Below are 19,805 nucleotides of genomic sequence, written 5' to 3'. Positions count from 1 at the left end.
ACGACAGCTTCCTGTCGTAACCGGAAGTGACGCGATCGCTTTCTGCACACCCGTTGTCTTGCTCATTATCGTTTGGGAATCGGTCTGGGGGAAGATCACGTAGACATCGCAAAGATACCGGGGGGCATTGACGGGTGGCAGGATGTCGGTGATTCCTCCCAATCGTTCTCAGACCGGGTGGCCGAGAGGAGTCAATCAGTTTGGGAACAAGTACCTGTCACAGACCAAGCCCCTGACCCTGGAGAGGACCATAAACCTGTGAGCTGGGGGCTGCTGGGGTCGGGCGCCTACTGTATATGGGCAGCGATGCATGTGTATAGCTCTCCATTTGGTATACAGCAGTGCTTATGGTAGCTGCCCCATGGATTGTAAAGTGTTGTAGTTCTCATTTTTGCGTTTTGGTTTTTCCTCTTCACCTTTTTAAGAGTCATAACTTTTTTTTTCATCCACAGACCGATATAAGGCATGTTTTTTGTGTGTGACCATTTGTACTTTGTAATCCGTTTATTTTACCTAAAGAATGTGCTACTCAACAAAAAAATATTGGGGCGTGTATAAAGACAACATATGGGGGTGCACTTTACAGTTTATTTATTCTGTGGGTCTATACGATTAATATGATACCGATAGTTACATGCTTTTCTATTATTGTGCTGCATGAAAAAAAAATCCAAATGGGCACTGTCGGATCCAAAAACCTTTTATATGTTGTACATCTTGGCAAAACATTAACCATTCTAATATACTTCATAAAAAAATTAAAATGTTACAAAGAGATGTCCAGCGCAGTTGAAGGTCAGTGTAAAATCTTAGTCCTTTATTCAAAACAAACAGACATGGAGGGTAACATGTTATCCTCCATGTCTGTTTGTTTTGAATAAAGGACTAATATTTTGCACCGAGCTCAACTGTGCTGGACATCTTTGTTCTGTTTGGATCTTGGGAGCTGGTCCGCTCCAGTACGTGAGCTGGAACACACCTGGTTTGCTCATAAAAAAAAGTTATTTTGTTTTTATAGAAATCATGGCTTATAAAACCAGGACTTTGTCCAAGCTGAAGTCCAGTGAGTGAGGGTGGGCTAGCACTCTGATAGGACAGGAGAGAGCACGGAGGAGAGCTATCAGACAGGAGAGAGCACGGAGGAGCGCTATCAGACAGGAGAGAGCACGGAGGAGCGCTATCAGACAGGAGAGAGCACGGAGGAGCGCTATCAGACAGGAGAGAGCACGGAGGAGCGCTATCAGACAGGAGAGAGCACGGAGGAGCGCTATCAGACAGGAGAGAGCACGGAGGAGCGCTATCAGACAGGAGAGAGCACGGAGGAGCGCTATCAGACAGGAGAGAGCACGGAGGAGCGCTATCAGACAGGAGAGAGCACGGAGGAGCGCTATCAGACAGGAGAGAGCACGGAGGAGCGCTATCAGACAGGAGAGAGCACGGAGGAGCGCTATCAGACAGGAGAGAGCACGGAGGAGCGCTATCAGACAGGGGAGAGCACGGAGGAGCGCTATCAGACAGGGGAGAGCACGGAGGAGCGCTATCAGACAGGGGAGAGCACGGAGGAGCGCTATCAGACAGGGGAGAGCACGGAGGAGCGCTATCAGACAGGGGAGAGCACGGAGGAGCGCTATCAGACAGGGGAGAGCACGGAGGAGCGCTATCAGACAGGGGAGAGCACGGAGGAGCGCTATCAGACAGGGGAGAGCACGGAGGAGCGCTATCAGACAGGGGAGAGCACGGAGGAGCGCTATCAGACAGGGGAGAGCACGGAGGAGCGCTATCAGACAGGGGAGAGCACGGAGGAGCGCTATCAGACAGGGGAGAGCACGGAGGAGCGCTATCAGACAGGGGAGAGCACGGAGGAGCGCTATCAGACAGGGGAGAGCACGGAGGAGCGCTATCAGACAGGGGAGAGCACGGAGGAGCGCTATCAGACAGGGGAGAGCACGGAGGAGCGCTATCAGACAGGGGAGAGCACGGAGGAGCGCTATCAGACAGGGGAGAGCACGGAGGAGCGCTATCAGACAGGGGAGAGCACGGAGGAGCGCTATCAGACAGGGGAGAGCACGGAGGAGCGCTATCAGACAGGGGAGAGCACGGAGGAGCGCTATCAGACAGGGGAGAGCACGGAGGAGCGCTATCAGACAGGGGAGAGCACGGAGGAGCGCTATCAGACAGGGGAGAGCACGGAGGAGCGCTATCAGACAGGGGAGAGCACGGAGGAGCGCTATCAGACAGGGGAGAGCACGGAGGAGCGCTATCAGACAGGGGAGAGCACGGAGGAGCGCTATCAGACAGGGGAGAGCACGGAGGAGCGCTATCAGACAGGGGAGAGCACGGAGGAGCGCTATCAGACAGGGGAGAGCACGGAGGAGCGCTATCAGACAGGGGAGAGCACGGAGGAGCGCTATCAGACAGGGGAGAGCACGGAGGAGCGCTATCAGACAGGGGAGAGCACGGAGGAGCGCTAGCCCACCTCACTTACTGGGCTTTGTCGATGCCTCTTCTTCAGCTTGGACAGAGCCATGATTTTATAAGCCATGATTTCTATTAAAAGGAAAGCATTTTTTCTTATGAAGTATATTAGAAAGGTTAATGTATTGCCAATATTTACAACAAATAAAATGTTTTTGAATCTTGACAGTGCCCATTTAAAGGAGTAGTCCGGAGCGCACTTTTTTCATTTTATCCCGTCCGGGCTGCAAAACAAAAGAAAACAAACTTTCTCTTACCTGCCAACGAGCCCCCGGAGCTCCGGTTCACTCCGGTACAGGTGCTCGGTCCCCGGGCTGTATTCTTCTTACTTCCTGTTAGCCCGGCACGTCACACGGAGCTTCAGCCTATCACTGGCTGTGGCGGGACATCGCTGCGGCCGGTGATAGGCTGAAGCTCCGTGTGACGTGCTAACAGGAAGTAAGAAGAATACAGTCCGGGGACCGAACACCTGTACCAGAGCTCCGGGGGCTCGTTGGCAGGTAAGAGAAAAAGTGTGTTTTCTTTTATTTTGCAGCCCAGACAGGGTAAAATGAAAAAAGTGCGCGCCGGAGTACTCCTTTAAACAAAGTGAGTAAGCTTAAAGAGGCTTTGTCATTGTGAAAAACTTTTCATATTTTTTAGAACTACTAATAAGATGACCATGGACGTCTAAGCTCATCCAATGGCCGTTAACTGGGTATGATACGGGCTCCCGATTCGAGCCCGCGTCATACTGGCCGGCCCTCAGCTGATTCCTGTAGCTGGGGGCCGGCGTTAATAGCCAACATGTGGCGATCGAAAGTTGACAGCGGCGTCTAAAGGTGCCTGTATCCCGTCCCCCCCCCCCCGCAGCGTGATTGCAGGGGGCTGGGGCTGGGCGATCCACTACTGAAGTAGCCTGAGGGCTTACCTCTCCTGCTGCGACTGCTCCCGTGCTCAGAATGATAAAGCCTAAGTCCAAAATAACGTATTTTTAGTCACTTTTCATACCATTAAACAAGGAGTAAAAGGCGATCAAAATGTCCCACACCACCCCATACGCGGAAAAATAAAATAGTTATAGGGGTCAGAAGGTGACAATTTTAAATGTATTAATTTTCGTGCATGTAGTTATGATTTTTTCCAAAAGTATGACAAAATCAAACCTATATAAGTAGGGTATCATTTTCATTGTATGGACCTACAGAATAAAGAGAGAGTGTCATTTTTACCGAAAATTTACGGCGTAGAAACGGAAGCCCCCAAAATTTACAAAATGGTGTTTTTTTTCTTCAATTTTGTCGCACAATAATTTTTTTTTTTCGTTTTGCCTTAGATTTTTGGGTAAAATGACTGATGTCAATACAAAGTAGAATTGGTGGTGCAAAAAATAAACCATCATATGGATTTTTAGGTGCAAAATTTAAAGGGTTATAATTTTTAAAAGGTAAGGAGGAAAAAAACTAGAGTGCAAAAACAGAAAAGTGCTTGGTCCTTAAGGGGTTAAATATATATTTATTTTTAAAAAAATTCAATTTTATTAAAAAAAAAAAAAAATTTAAAATGAAAATAGCCACCAATAGGGATCATCTATTTTTATGCAGACAGACTACTCTGTATTTTTCAGCATACTGGATACCGGCTGTAAAGCATTTTGGTATCCAGTATAGGAGATCACTGCTGCACCACTACAGCCTTCAGCTTTTCCTAAACTACAACTCCCATGATGGGAGTTGTAGTTTTACAGCAGCTGGGGTACAGTCTTTGTAAAACTGTTTTAGAGATGTGTATTATCCTGCTGTGTGTCTCCAGCTCCTGCAAAACTACAGACAAAGGATGTGTGGGCATGCTGGGAGTTGTAGTTTTGCAACAACTAAATGCAACACTGCTCTAACAGTGCTTTACAAACACTGCAGCTCCAGCTGTTGCAATGCAAAACTACAACTCCCAGCATGCTCGAACAGCCAAAGCTTTCTGACTCCTGAATGACAAAGAAGCTGATCAGACACTCAGGAGTCTTTGAAAGCTGAATGACAAACATGGTGACAGCTATGTTGATTAGCATCCAACTTTACTAGGAACAGATAGAAAATGTATGCATAAAAACTACTGTGCAGTGATTTGCAGACTGCCAGATGAGTCCTCACATTGAGGGAGAGAGATGGACACGCCCCCTCAGAAGGAAAGAACAAAATGCACAAGCAGTGGCTTTTATCAAGGGCTATAGGACCATTGGTGCCTTCCACAGTCTTGAGAACAGCACCCCAGTGTCCCGTTAGAATGGAGTAAAGGGTCATGCGCACATGCTGCATACTCCATTCATTCTCTATCAGAGCCTCAGAAACAGCAAAATACACTGTGTGGCTGTTTCCACAGCCCCCATAGAAGATGAATGGGACAGTGGTGTACATGCGCATAACACCACTTCATTCTAACAGGACACCTGGGTTCCCTTTCTCAAGGTCAGAGGTGGCCCTAGTGGTTGGACCCCCATGTTTAGCCAGTTATTCCTTACCTATGGCCCCACATGTTTGTATGTACGTCTGACAAGGTCTGGAAATGGCAGATGGTTTTCTGGGAGATTTTCAGCTAATCCTGGTTCAGGGCATCAGTGATCTCCTGGACAGTGTGGCACTACTTGGTGAAATTGGATGCACTGCAACATAATGTCCCAAAGCTACAGAGCTGAACATTGTTGGTCTGTGAGCACCAGTTCTACCAGAGGATATTGGGTTCTTATTCCACCCTCATGAAGTCTGTATCTGACAGAAACACACACCAGTAGCCCACTTGAGGTCATTTTGTAGACCTTTGGCAGTGCTCTTCCTGTTCCTCCTTGCAAAGAGTAATGGATACTGGTTCTGCTGCTGAGTTGATGCCCTTCTATGTCTGTGTGGACAACCCAGAACTGGCATAGATTTCAGGTAGGGTTTCGGCCTATATTTTTCCCTGAGTAGTTCCTTTTTATTTTCTGTCTAAGTACTCTCTGATGACACGTGTCTCGGGAACCGCCCAGTTTAGAAGCAAATCCCCATAGCAAACCTCTTCTAAACTGGGCGGTTCCCGAGACAGGTGTCATCAGAGAGCACTTAGACAGAAAATAACAACATTAACTTCAGAAGCTCATAAGTACTGAAAGGATTAAGATTTTTTAATAGAAGTAATTTACAAATCTGTTTAACTTTCTGGAGCCAGTTGATATATAAAAAAAAAAGTGTTTTTTTTCCTGGAATACCCCTTTAAGTGTTGCCATACTCCCTATAGCAGCCATCCTCATGTGTTTTTAAATATCTAAAAAGTAATATTTTAGGTTTATTCTTTCTGTGATAGCAGTAACAGTTTACACCTGATTGCACAAAACGCGCCGTTTGCAAAAATTAGCATTTTGACTCCTGACACCAGCGTCTTCTGCTACTGAGAGTATGCAAACTTGGCTATCTTATGCTCACATTTGTTTAATACTTTTGGTCCATTTGTCTTTAGGTATCCTCTGACTAACTACACATTTGGAACCAAGGAGCCCCTGTATGAGAAGGACAGCTCTGTGGCGGCTCGATTCCAGCGAATGCGGGAAGAGTTTGATAAGATTGGCATGAGGCGCACTGTGGAGGGTGTCCTGATCGTACATGAACACAGATTACCCCATGTTCTGTTATTGCAGCTGGGAACCACATTTTTTAAACTGTAAGTTGGACATTTATCACTTTCCTGACTTTCCAGGGTGTATTGGTGGTTACTTCACACGTTCCCATCTACTGGGGTTTATCTAGATTTAGTTTGTTAGTAGAAAGTTCTGCACTCTAATCTTTTATCTTCCTGTCATGCAGCCAGGTCTGCCAGCATCTTGTTATGGAGCAGATGGAGTGGAGTAGATACATATGAAATATGAAGCAATGCAATTCTATTAAATGATATCTCTGCTCATTTTACTGTTCGGGCACCATGGGGCGGCCCTACTCGTGATTGACAGCTATCTCAGCATGTGCACTTACATTTGAATTAAGACCAACAGCCTGCTAGACTCCTAAGCATACAAAGAGCAGGGGTGGCTGGGCTTTGGGTTGTTTGTATGTATGTTATAGTCTTTGTGTTTAAACAAAAAAAAAAAACTTCAATAAAAATTATCTGATTAAAAAAAATAATAATAATAAAAGGCATAGAAAGAGCATGGGGGTAAAGCGGATCATTCAGCTGAATATATTGCCCTATATTATAGCAGGATAAAGCTACAGGTCACTACTGCTAGGAGTAAAAACAACAAAAAATAATATCCTCTGGACTTTTTAAACAGTACAAAAAAGTGGACTCATAGTTATGAACCCATTGTATTCATGAGGTTAGAAGAGCCCCTCTCCAGCCCCCTGGGCAGTGGTTGGTATGTGTACACTGCAGCCAGTCCGTTTTCTACCTGAAGGGCAAGGTGGTGCACCAGTCTCTTAAAGGGTACCTCTCATCAAATAAACTTTTGATATATTTTAGATGAATGAATGTTGAATAACTTTCCAATAGCATGTTAATGAAAAATATGCTTCTTTCTATTGTATTTTTCCCCGATCAGTCCTGTCAGCAAGCATTTCTGACTCATGCTGGAGTCCTAAACACTCAGAGCTGCCAGCCTGCTTTGTTCACAGCCAAACCGGCTGTGAACAAAGCAGGCTGGCAGCTCTGAGTGTTCTCCTTTGTGAACAAAGCAGACTGGCAGCTCGTAGTGTTTAGGACTCCAGCATGAGTCTGAAATGCTTGCTGCCAGGACTGGTAGGGAGACCCCTAGTGGTCATTTCATCTGCATACATTAATCTATAATATATCAAAAGTTTTTTTGATGAAAGGTACCCTTTAACTATCAGCTCACTATATTTAAACACTTTATTTTTTTAAACCATTTTTTTTTGCCATTTTGGCCACTAGGGATACACACCTGTTGCTGATGTCCTTATAGTGCGTCAGATTAACCTAACATCCACTGAAAATCAATACATTTATACTAAATCTTTTCTCAAAACTTTATATGAAGCTGCTCAGGTCATGTGTTATACTGCCCAGGGGACAGGTATCATCTGCATCACCCTCACTAACCTATTGGTAAATGCCTGTAGTGCAGGAGACTGTCATTCTTACCAATTGTTGATCGGTGCCTCCATTCCTCCGTTATTCCAGTTTCCTGGATGTGCAGATTAAGAAGGTTGGTGCACGCTGGGCGTTCCCAAGCCCTAAGTGCACTGTGACATCTGACTGGCATCCTCTTAGCAACACCCCCTCCCCTGTGCTGATCCTTCTGTGACAGAATAGAGCTCCACTCTGCATTTAGACACCTCTCCTCCACGTGCACAGCTGGGCACAGGCAATATGAAGTAAAATCTCTGTTTGCAAGACAGATTTCACAGCAGAGTAGAGGATTAACACAGGGGGAGGAAGTTACTGTGAAGACTTTTGTATGGATGTCACAGTGCACTTGAGGCTTAAGAACGCTCTGCGTGCACCAAGTTTCTTAAAGGGGTACTTCACTGGTCAGCGTTTGGACGGTTCTGTGCTCTGGTTTGTCAGATGAACCACCTCCCCCTATGTTTATTATATCAGCCGTTAACTACAGTGTTTCTTTCCAGGCCCGGGGGAGAACTCAACCCTGGAGAGGATGAGGTAGAAGGGTTAAAGCGCCTTATGACGGAAGTATGTATTACTTACTAATGGACGTGTGTTGGGGGTGGTGAGGAGTATTGTTTAATTAAGATTGTACTGGTTCAGAATACTGAGTTCATGTCAATAAGTAGAACTCTTACCCATATTTCTATACACATTCTGCGTTTTTAGACACACACCGTGCTCCATCAGGAGACAAAGTAATACAATTATACCTGTTTCACAAAGGACCTGTCAGCTGTCCTCAGAGGGTTTTAGTTGATAATTGTATTCTACATGAAATGACAACGCTCCAGCTTCTTTTGTTATTTCTTATAGAAATGTATAAATAAATGTCAGACAGCACGTTCTAAATCAGGCAAAGGGAATTGTATTCCAAGATAAGTATTTCCTAAAGGAGATGAGAGCTGAGTTCTGATCAATAGGAATCCAGTTGCTGAAATCCCCATAGTTCATTAGATTAAAGGGGTGCAAGCACTTGACTAATACTATGTTCACGTGCCAGAATTTCTCCATGGAATTCTGTAAGAAAATTCAGCATGAATCTATAGCCAATACACTTCAATGGGATTCCACTGTCAGATTCACACAGCAAAATTTCTTCTGCAGAATTTCCATTGAATGGAATGTGCTGAAGAATTCCGTGCAGAAATTCCGCTGTGTGAACATAGCATAAGAGGTGTGCCCCTTCAGCTTGTGTTGGCCTTGGAGAGCATTTTATATATACTTTATATGTGACTTACTTAGCTGTGCTTGAGGGCCATATAGGGGCACAGCAGTTATCCAGGTGTTTTAAAGGGGTATTCTGGGCAAAAACATTTTATCCCCTATCCTTTGGATAACTGATCCTATCCATAGACATGAATGGAGGGGGTGTGGAGTGACGTCACGTCCCCAGTCCTGGAAACTTGGAGGTTTCCGAAACTGGAGATTCAGCACCCGCATTGAATGCGGGTGCTACAGGGAGATCGCGGGGGGGGGGGGGGGGGGGTCTCAGCAGCAGGCCCCCCGCGATCAGACATCTTATCCCCTATCCTTTGGATAGGGGATAAAATGTTTTTGCCCGGAATACCCCTTTAACCCCTTGGGCATCTTAGCAGTAAGGCCTTCTATTTCTATGACATGTTAGACTTTTCAGGTGCACAACTAAATAAGGAAAACATGATTGTATTTAGCTGTGTATTTTATGTATTGTGTGTTAAAGGAGAACTCCAGAATATTAAAATTTGTCCCCCATACTGCCGGCAGTAAAAAAAATAAAGATGTACATACCTTCCTCCGCTCCCCCGGGGCCTGTGGTAACCGGCTCCGGTCTCTGCCGCAATCCTCTTCCTGGTGGTCGGCGAGTCATACTGCGCTCAGACAATCATCGGCCGCAGTGAAGTCCTGACTCGGCCGGCGATAGGCTGAGCGGCAGTGTGAGAACGCTTCAGGACACAAAATTCTTCACTACACCGGCACCTGCTTCCGGGGCTGAAAACGTCACACTGCCGCTCAGCCTATCGCCGGCCGAGTCGGGACTTCACTGCGGCCGGTGATTGGCTGAGTGCAGTATGACTCACCGGCAACCAGGAAGAAGATCGCGGCAGAGACCGAAGACGGTTACTGGAGGCCCCGGGTGAGCGGAGTAAGGTATGTACATCTTTATTTTTTTTACTGCCGGCAGTATGGGGGACAATTTTTATATTCTGAAGTTCTCCTTTAATGAGACCTTAGGAACAAACTTACTTTCTTTGCTACTTTAAAGCCCCTAATTATGTGTTATAAATAAGTCTTTAAGCAGGCATCATTTGTCTTGTAGATCCTTGGCCGTCAGGATGGGGTGCAGCAGGATTGGGTCATTGATGACTGTATTGGTAACTGGTGGAGGCCAAACTTTGAACCACCACAGGTTTGTTTTTCCAAATTCCAAGTTAAATTAAGTTCTGCAGGCATACATTATGTCCTTGTGCTGATCATATCTGCTTGTCTCTTCAGTATCCATATATTCCTGCACATATTACAAAGCCAAAAGAACATAAGAAGCTGTTCCTTGTGCAACTTCAGGAAAAGGGTAAGAGCTGATAAATCCATCTCTGAATCCCATAGAGATTATAGATGTCATTATCATTTTGTTTTTCAGTCAAGCGGTTTTCTTAGAACAGTTAAGCCTTGTTCATGAGTACAGCTTACTACATAAAAGGGTAGGACTAGTGTCTTTTTAGACATATGACATCAGCACTTAGTCATTTGCCTAAGGCCCCCTTTACATATGTCAGTTTTCTTTTCCCTCCAGCGCTGCAAAAAAATGCGCCAGAGGAAAAATGAAGCCAGAACTGATCCCATTCATTTGAATGGGACCGTTCACAATCATCAGGCTTCTCAGTTTAGACGCCGGATGATTTGACTTGCCGGACCAGCACAGACAAAAGAACGCATCTTTCTGCGTGTCCCCCCCCCCCCCCCCCCATGCCGCATATTCCTGTCAGGCAGCTGATGGTTTTGAATGATGACCATTTATGTACTTTATGAACATCAGTTGTGAATAATTTATGTTAAAAATAAAAAATAAAACTGACCCTGACACAACTGACGGATGTAAACCTAGTCTTAGGCCTTGTTCATGAGTACAGCTTACTACATTAAGAGGTAGGTCTAGTGTCTTTAGTCAAATTACATCATCACTTATGCATTTCAAATTTGTCGTCATTCTCCTCACTCTTACTACATATCATTGTTCATTAGGAGACGAAGCTTCTTGCTCCATCCCCGTAGCAGCCATCTCTAGTGTGAGACCCTGTGTCAGTGTTTCCCAACCAGTGTGCCTCCAGCTGTTGCAAAACTACAACTCCCAGTATGCCCAGACAGCCGAAGGCTGTCTGGGCATGCTGGGAGTTGTAGTTTTGCAACAGCTGGAGGCACACTGGTTGGGAAACACTGCCCTGTGTAGTGTGATTCTATTGGCGCTGGAAGCAGACTGAGAAGCTTCATCTTTTAATTAGGTTATAACCGGTAGAGAGAGTGATGCCACCTAGAGGGATTTAGGCGCTGATTTTGAAATATGTCAATTTGTCACGTGTGAGTTAATAAGCTTATGTACACTCTGTTTATCTGGGTTGATGGACTCCAATTGCATATTAAATAGGTACAGTTCTTTGGATTTTGGCCTTTTCAAAAACTGAAATTTTCCCCAACAATGGTTAAAGACTTGTATGATACAAGTTACTTTTATGATTGGGGTTAAGTTGAAAATAAAAATCGTCTGGCTGGTTATTGGTAAGGGCATCACAATTCGGATATAATCTGCTGAGGTTCTGTGAATTTAAGTGGGAATCGTTAAAAAAGTTATCCAATTAGGAGAAGCCATGTCTATATATTCCACTAGGACTAACATAATCCTTAAAGGGGTACTCCGGTGGAAAACTTTTTTTTTTTTTTTATCAACTGGTGCCAGAAAGTTAAACAGATTTGTAAATTACTTCTATTTAAAAAATCTTAATCCTTCCAGTACTTATTAGCTGCAGAATACTAAAGAGGAAATACTTTTATTTTTGGAACACAGTGCTCTCTGCTGACATCTCTGTCCATTTTAGGAACTGTCCAGAGCAGCATATGTTTGCTATGGGGATTTTCTCCTACTCTGGACAGTTCTTAAAGTAGACAGAGATGTCAGCAGAGAGCACTGTGCTCGTGATTCAGCAGAGAGCTCTGTGTTCCAAAAAGAAAATAATTTCTTCTGTAGTATTCAGCAGATAAGTACTGGAAGGATTACGTTTTTTAATAGAAGTAATTTACAAATCTGTTTAACTTTCTGGCACCAGCACCAATTTATAAAAAAAAAAAAAAAATTCCACCAGAGTACCCCTTTAAGTCATCTAGCTTTTTGACAAGGGCATTGTTGAATGTTTTGTATCTGGTTATCAATTGCGTGGCATTGATGGGGCTTACCTTGTTTGTTCCCTGCGTTCAGTCCATGGTTTTTGTATCTTGCTTGCCTTTCTTTTATGCCAAGGACACATTCATCAGTAATTTATGTAGAAAATGATTTTAAGATTTAATCACAACTTCTTTCTTTTTCTTAGCATTATTTGCAGTTCCAAAAAATTACAAACTTGTTGCTGCCCCTTTGTTTGAATTGTATGACAATGCCCCTGGTTACGGACCCATCATTTCCAGCCTTCCACAGCTTCTTAGCAGGTAACTACTTACCTAAAGTCTTCTTCTACTTTTTATGGCTGTAAATATGTCCATAGTTACCCCATATTTAAAACGTACCTGTCACCAAATAAACATTTCTAAACTTACTCAGACTATGTTCCCTAACTACTCCTAACACTCTTCACACCTTCAATGAGCAGACCGGAGTGAAATGCTGACTCCGGTAGGCTAATTTTTGCCCCATATGCGGGAAAACTGCATACAGGGCAAAAATTAGCCGACCGGAGTCAGCGCTTCACTCCGGTCGGTTCATTGAAATACATTACATACGGGAGAGATACAAGAGAACCGGGTTTTAGCTCCCCCCCCCCCCCCCCCCCCCCCCAGCCGTATGTGGTCCCGCATTGCCTAAAACGTGGTGTGAACCCAGCCTTAATTGTGGCAGGGAACAGAACAGAGCCACCAAGTGGCCGTTTTTTCTATCACATTTTAAACATATTTATGTTGATAATTTTAAAAGCAAGTGAATGGGAAAGTGTCTGCTAATTATACAAGTAACACTATATTAAAAGTTCTATTTGGTGACAGGTACTCTTTAATAATTAGCAAAACATGAATGCATACCGATCAGCCATAAAAATGGCACCTGCCATGGTATGGATTAGGCTGTAAGGTCAGTTCTTGAAGTTGATGTATTGAAAGCAGGAAAAGGGCACAAGTGGAAAACTGTGATAGGTAGGTCACAGTATTATCAGAATGGTAGGTCTTGAGGGGTGTTCTTTGTATACAATGGAATACTGGTCAAAGAAAGGACAACAAGATCATGGATATCCAGGACTTTGCCTGGGGAGGTAAGGATAGCCTGTATTGTCTGATCACATAGCTGGGCTACTGCAGCACAAATTGCTGAACAAGTTAATGTTGGCTATAATATAAAAAAAATTAAAAATTGTAAAAATACATGGTGCTGTGCAGCTTGGGCCATAGGGGGCTGAATACCTGTAGATTGGTCAGACTAGCCATGCTGATTCCACCAGAGAAAGCACATACAATGGGCATTTGGATATCAAAACTGGATTGGAACAGTGCTATAAGCTTTCCTGGTCTGATGAATCAGGTTTTCTTTTACATAAACTGGAAGGCCAGGTGTGTGTGTGTGTTGCTTACCTGGGGGAAAAGAAACATTTGGGAAGAAGACAAGCTGGCAGAGGCAGTGTGATGCTCTGGGAGATCTCCTGCTGAGAAACCTTGGCCATGACATACCACCTACCTAGCTATTGCTGTATAAAAGGTATATGACAGTGAACTGAGATCAAGCATATGTGAGAGGCGCTAGAAAATAAAGTTCAATCCAGTGGGGGTTCATGTCACGTTACAGGATCTACTGGTAAGATACCGTGGGAAACCTTCAGAAGTCTTTTAGGGTTTACATTGTAATGGGTCAGAGCTGTTCTGTTGGCACCACTGAAGACATACATAATTTTAGGCAAGTGGTTTTAAGGTCATAGTTGCTTGGCGTACAGTATTACGTAGAATTAAACTGGCACCATGTTTATACGACATGTCAGGTGGTCTCTTGTTGATCCTCTGTTGTACAAGCAAATATGTGATAAAGCAAATCCATAGCATTATGTCCAATATCAATGTCTCCTTTCTCCCACAGGTTCAACTTTATCTACAACTGATCACGTGAACTCTGGGTTAACAAGGTGTGGGTGAAGCGGTCTCTGTGAGAACAGCTTTATAATGAGGGAACTGTGGCGTATCAATATTTTCTTTGAAGTTTACCGAACTTGTTGCTGTCACAATAGATAGACTGTACCAACATACACAGCAGCAAGATGTGTTATTGTTTTTATTTTTATTTTCATGTACCATTTTGTTTTCTTACACAATTAAATGACTTTTTTTCCTACACCTGTCACTTTGTTACCAAATATGAAATGATTATTCTTTTTAAAGTGTACATATGTCCACTTGCTGGTTAATGTTTTCATTGGGTCTCCTCTTCAGCGCAGATAACAGAACACACAGTCTACGCTGTTAATTCTTGTGAAATTTTCTTATGGAGCCCAGTAAGAGCATGGAGATGTGGTGTCCTGTACAGCAGATCACTTCCTTTAACCTCTTCAGTCCACTCCGATGCTGCTGTACAAGGTGTTTCCCCCAGACAATGAATTTGGTTGCAAAATACACTAAGTAAGCCTTTTATATGAATCAGATTTTAAGCACCCCTATTAGGTTATGTTTTCTTAATGTAGGGTGGGGGGTCGAGCTTGAGGAGTGGTATTGAGTCTCTGTTTTATGGTCTGGCTACTCATAAAGTTACATTTTTGAAAGTCAGGTTAAAGATTGGTAGCCAGTAAATAATTGACACCGTTTTCCTTACCTGACCTTGCTAAGAAAGGTAATGTTTTATTCTTTTGAGAAGATGGTTATGTTGCATTAAAATGCTTGTAGATAAAAATACAAGAGCGCTTCTCATGGGGCAGTACATGTGCCCAAACCAATGCCCCCTGTAGGGGTTTGCTCACCTGTGGTTGTTGTGTACATGACACAACAACATATGTAGGTAATCTTAGTGCTTGGTGCAGCCTTCTGGGGGTTGGCAATAGTCTGGACCAGCCGATGTGCAGAAGGCTATAAGAAATATTCCCAGAGTCTCATCGCAAACCACTGGTCTTTATTGGGATAAAAAGTCAAGCATAACATATTTCAAGGCGTAGGTCCCTTTCACACTTCCGTTATGACCCGGTAGTGTGATGGCCATCAGGACCGTCAGGGAGAATTGCGGGAGAAAAATAGTGCTTGCACAGTCTTTTTCTCCTGCTATTCTCTCTGAAAATAGCAGCGTCCGACGGACTCCATTGACTATAATGGGGTCCGTCGGGACCTGTTATCGCCCGTTGCGACCCCTCAAACTAAAAAAATTTATAAATACATTTTAAAAAGTTTGACGTCAGTTATTGATGTGGTGCAACGGTAGTGTGAATGTAGCCTAAGCTTGCCTCTTCAGATGCAATATGGCAGTCACATGTAATGTCAGGTGTTATTAGCAAAATAGAGCGTATAGATAACACATACTGTGGAATCTCCCGAAGGTTGCTACACCAGCTTATAATCATGTCTTTGTATTCATAGCTATTGAGAGTATTCTCAAAATACAAAGCGGAAAACATTAATTATCTCCTTTTTTTTTCCTTTTTTTACTTTAAATACAAATACAGCTTTTAAATATAGAAGAAAAAAAGCAAATGTATGAGCATTTACTAAAGAAGGTTTGAGTCCTCCATCTTAAGACCTGAACAGATGAGAAAGATTCTAAGGAAACCCTTCATATGGTCTATGGAAGTCATAACATTGTGTGTGCCTTGCTCTGAGAAGTGGGTGAATGACTTTATCTCATTGTTACACATTCGAAAGACTGGGATGAATCCATGCCTAGCACTGAAATATTATGTGATTGTGAAAGGAAACTAACTAATGGTAGACTGTTATAATATAATAAAAGGTTTATAAAAATAGGGCACAACCTGGAAGTAAAATGTGGGCTTGGCCACTTCCACAGTCAAACCTTTCATCCATCATACTCTCATTCTCTGCCTGTGAATGTGGTTATACTATAAATGCCTGCATTTGGCTAAATTAAAGGGGTATTCCAGGCAAAAACTTTTTTATATATATTATATATATATATCAACTGGCTCTGGAAAGTTAAACAGATTTGTAAATTACTTCTATTAAAAAATCTTAATCCTTCCAATAGTTATTAGCATCTGAAGTTTTCTGTCTAACTGCTCAATGATGATGTCACGTCCCGGGAGCTGTGCATGATGGGAGAATATCCCCATAGGAACTGCACAGCTCCTGGGACGTGAGTCATCAGAGAGCAGTTAGACCGAAAACAACAACTCAACTTCAGAAGCTAATAACTATTGGAAGGATTAAGATTTTTTAATAGAAGTAATTTACAAATCTGTTTAACCTTCCGGAGCCAGTTGATATATAGAAAAAAGTTTTGGCCTGGAATACCCCTTTAAGGGCTATTCTCATCTCGGACATTGCAGCATACAGCGAGCTCAGCTGCTTTCGTAACCATGGCCGTTTCTGGCTCCTGAATTTTGATTGGTATTCTCATCTCAACCATGAATATCTGAGATGGGGGAGTAACCCTTTAAAGGGCTTTTCCTATAATAATTCCCCCCCCCCCCCCCCCATAATAAAAATGTATTACGTTTTGTAATAAAACAGCACAATAGTAGTAATAAACCAATATCATAGCAAGCTGGTCAGCATAAATTGGTTTTCACAATATGAGAGCCCCTCATAGGGGAATAAAAGGCAATACAAGAACATAACTTCCTAAACTGAGAAGGGCAGTGTTTAACATGTCATATTACAAGAAATAAGGCACTGAACCCACCTTGTCTAGAGAAGGGGGAAATATTATGAAGGAAGTGTTTACAATCAACGAGTCCAATCAATATTATGTGACAACCAGCAAGTGGGTAATGGGGAAAGTACAACAGAACAAAGGAAAGGGAAAAAGAGGGAAACGGTAGAGGGGATATAGAGAGAGAGAGAGTTCAGGAATAGAAGTAGGAGAGAGTGTGCTTGCCTTGTGAGCGGGACCAGCCATCGACCTCCACAACACCCGGGCATGTCAAGTCAGCAAGATCCAAGAAACCAGGGCATTGTTTGGGAGACTGAAGTGGGAGGGAAGTGCCTGGAATAAGTAAAATCAGCAAGATGCCTCAGTTCGTGAGATGTAGACTAGTGTAGTCAGAAAAAGATAGAAAAGTGTTCCCAGGCGACCATGTCATGGTATAGTTCGTGAGTAGAGTCAGCTGTTAGCTCTTCCATTCTGTGAACATATGATGCTTCCCTAAACCAGGATGAAATAGTCGGTGGTGTAGTAGACTTTCAGAAAAGAGGGATCACAATTCTGGCTGCCAAAAGTAAGGAGATCAAGCATGAGATGCCCCCAGGCAGACCATTTGACAATAAAGGAAATAACTTTTTAACTATCCACGGAATACATAAAAAGGTCCCAAAAGACTTCTCCATCGATCATGAGAATGAGTGCCCCTGTTTAAATGGTGCAGAAGTTGAGTATTCACACTGCCACTCCATCCAAACTCTATAGGACTGCGGAAAACTGTATTCTGCTATCTTTGACAGTTCAGTAGAGTTTGAATGAAGCAGAAAAGCACAACTCTATTGCCTCTTTATTAAAACAGCATTATTTTTGTGTTTGATGGTAAGATGATATCATGGTTAGTCCCCTTGTGTATACAATACATAAGCTTTATATCTGTGAAAATCTGCAACAGATGTGCAATGTGTTAGCTCAGCTTATGCAGCAAACTGTGTCTTCCAGCAGTTGCTTAGGTAACCATACAGCTTTAAAGGACTTATCCAGTGGGAGGTTTTTTTTCACAACTTATAAAAATCCTTTACTTATTTCCAGCGTTCCTGCAGTGCCTCCTGTGTTGTGCTGCAATAGTTTTCCTCCCAGAAATCGTGACGTTGGAGTGTCATGCTGTCTCTCAACCAATCTTTGGCTGTGGCAGGACATTGCTGCACCCAATGATTGGCTGAGTTGCAGCTGGGACTGGAGCTGTACATCGGAGGCACTGTGGGAACTTTGGAGGTAAGTAAAGGTTTGTTTTTTATGTATGTATGAATACATATTGTATACCGTATATAACAAAGCGGAGGCACTGCAGGAACTCGGGAGGTAAGTAAAGGTTTGTTGTATGTATGTATGAATACATATTGTATATATAACAAAGCGGAGGCACTGCAGGAACTCGGGAGGTAAGTAAAGGTTTGTTTTATGTATGTATGAATACATATTGTATATATAACAAAGCGGAGGCACTGCAAGAACTCGGGAGGTAAGTAAAGGTTTGTTTTATGTATGTATGTATGTATGAATACATAATGTATATATAACAAAGCGGAGGCACTGCAAGAACTCGGGAGGTAAGTAAAGGTTTGTTTTATGTATGTATGTATGTATGAATACATAATGTATATATAACAAAGCGGAGGCACTGCAAGAACTCGGGAGGTAAGTAAAGGTTTGTTTTATGTATGAATACATATTGTATATATAACAAAGCGGAGGCACTGCAGGAACTCGGGAGGTAAGTAAAGGTCCCCGGATCAGAAGCTGCCCCAATATTTTTGGACATATCTTGCCATTGGAAGGACCATTAGTGGTACCCTTTAATGCCTGAACATAGTGCTGCAATAAGATTGACAATACATTCCTTAAAAGGTATCGGTCATCAGTATCACCCATACTAACCTGTTGGTACAGACTTGTAGTGCAGGTGACACTGATGAAAATGATGCTTAGTGTTCCTTGCTCGTGCGTTCATTCTTTGGTAATCCTCAGTCTTACAATAAAGATGCTGGTCGAACGTCACCATGCCCCCTGTGCACCAAGCAGGATCATTAGCATATCCAGAAGTCCATGGATTACCAAAGCACGCAGTGAGGAACAGTAAGTATCATTTAGATCAGTGTCAACCTGCACTACAAGCCTGTACCAACATAGTGTGGGTGACACTGATGACAGATTCCCCTTTAAGCATGTCTTTAAAGCCTATCAGCATTCAAGGTCTGTATGCAGTGCTGATTGACAGCCACAGGCAGGGATTCGTATACAGCGCTTTGTCCAAAGGTCCTCTTTACAGCTGTCCATTGCGTTTAGTATACAGCAGTTTAAGCACTAAATCACTATATAGTAGGCACTAGATTAACTGTTCATTAGCATCTTGTAAATTCCCTTGGTTTACACTATGCATATTCCAAGCAAGAGATATTTTGTACACATGCTCTTGCTTGGACTATGCATTTTATTTGTTAAACATAATAGACATTGGCTGCATTATAATTATGATGGAATCCTGTTTACTCTTTACATAGCCATTAAAAGCTTAAGTGGAAGGACTGATCCTTGCACTGTAAAAATATACTGGTATAAATTATACATGGGTGTGTATCTGTTTTTATTTGGTTGGTAATATCTTGTTGTGAAGGCTCAACACATGGACGTGACAGGTGAATTTAAAACAGAAAGGGTTTTCTTTGATATTTTGATTATACAGACCAACTGTATTGGCTTTAACTTGTCTATCACATTCAGTGGTGGTGGTGGGGGGGCGCCCCCCCTCTGTCTCCTATTGAAGAGATCTATACAGTGGTCCCTCAAGTAACAATATTAATTGGTTCCAGAACGACCATTGTATGTTGAGACCAGAACTCTATGGAAACCTGGTAATTGGTTCTGAAGCCCCAAAATGTCATCCAAAAATAGGAAAAAAGTGAAGATTAAAGAAAATAAGTAGATAACTAATATAGATAAAGCAAATCCTTACATATAAAAGTTATAAAGAGCTGCTGGGAGCTGTAACTCCATGTCTATTTCAGTGTTTCCCAAAGAGGGTGCCTCCAGCTGTTGCAAAACTACAACTCCCAGCATGCCCGGACAGCCTTCGGCTGTCCGGGCATGCTGGGAGTTGTAGTTTTGCAACAGTTGGAGGCACCCTCTTTGGGAAACACTG

At 43.0% G+C, this 19,805-nt stretch overlaps 1 protein-coding gene across 1 annotated transcript; it reads left to right on the top strand.

Moving 5' to 3' along the window:
• Positions 1–5: 5 nt before the first annotated feature.
• On the top strand, positions 6–14,204 carry NUDT21 (nudix hydrolase 21). The gene is made up of 7 exons (XM_056526270.1): positions 6–258; positions 5,938–6,138; positions 8,058–8,121; positions 9,893–9,982; positions 10,069–10,144; positions 12,153–12,267; positions 13,892–14,204. The coding sequence occupies exons 1-7, from the start codon at positions 143–145 to the stop codon at positions 13,911–13,913; spliced, it is 684 nt and encodes a 227-aa protein (XP_056382245.1). The 5' UTR covers positions 6–142; the 3' UTR covers positions 13,914–14,204.
• Positions 14,205–19,805: the final 5,601 nt, after the last annotated feature.

Source organism: Hyla sarda, chromosome 6 (genome assembly GCF_029499605.1).
Source record: "Hyla sarda isolate aHylSar1 chromosome 6, aHylSar1.hap1, whole genome shotgun sequence".
NCBI lineage: Eukaryota > Metazoa > Chordata > Amphibia > Anura > Hylidae > Hyla > Hyla sarda.
The sequence above is the reverse complement of the archived record's forward strand: the minus strand, read 5'-3'. Positions and strand labels throughout refer to the sequence as shown.

What these genes read in the sequence shown, in the direction of transcription:
- NUDT21 (XM_056526270.1), top strand. Translation starts at nt 143, where the DNA reads ATGTCGGTGATTCCTCCCAATCGTTCTCAGACCGGGTGGCCGAGAGGA. An exon ending in CTGGAGAGGACCATAAACCT is followed by an intron (nt 259 to 5,937) that starts GTGAGCTGGGGG and finishes ATTTGTCTTTAG; the next exon opens with GTATCCTCTGACTAACTACA. An exon ending in GGAACCACATTTTTTAAACT is followed by an intron (nt 6,139 to 8,057) that starts GTAAGTTGGACA and finishes GTTTCTTTCCAG; the next exon opens with GCCCGGGGGAGAACTCAACC.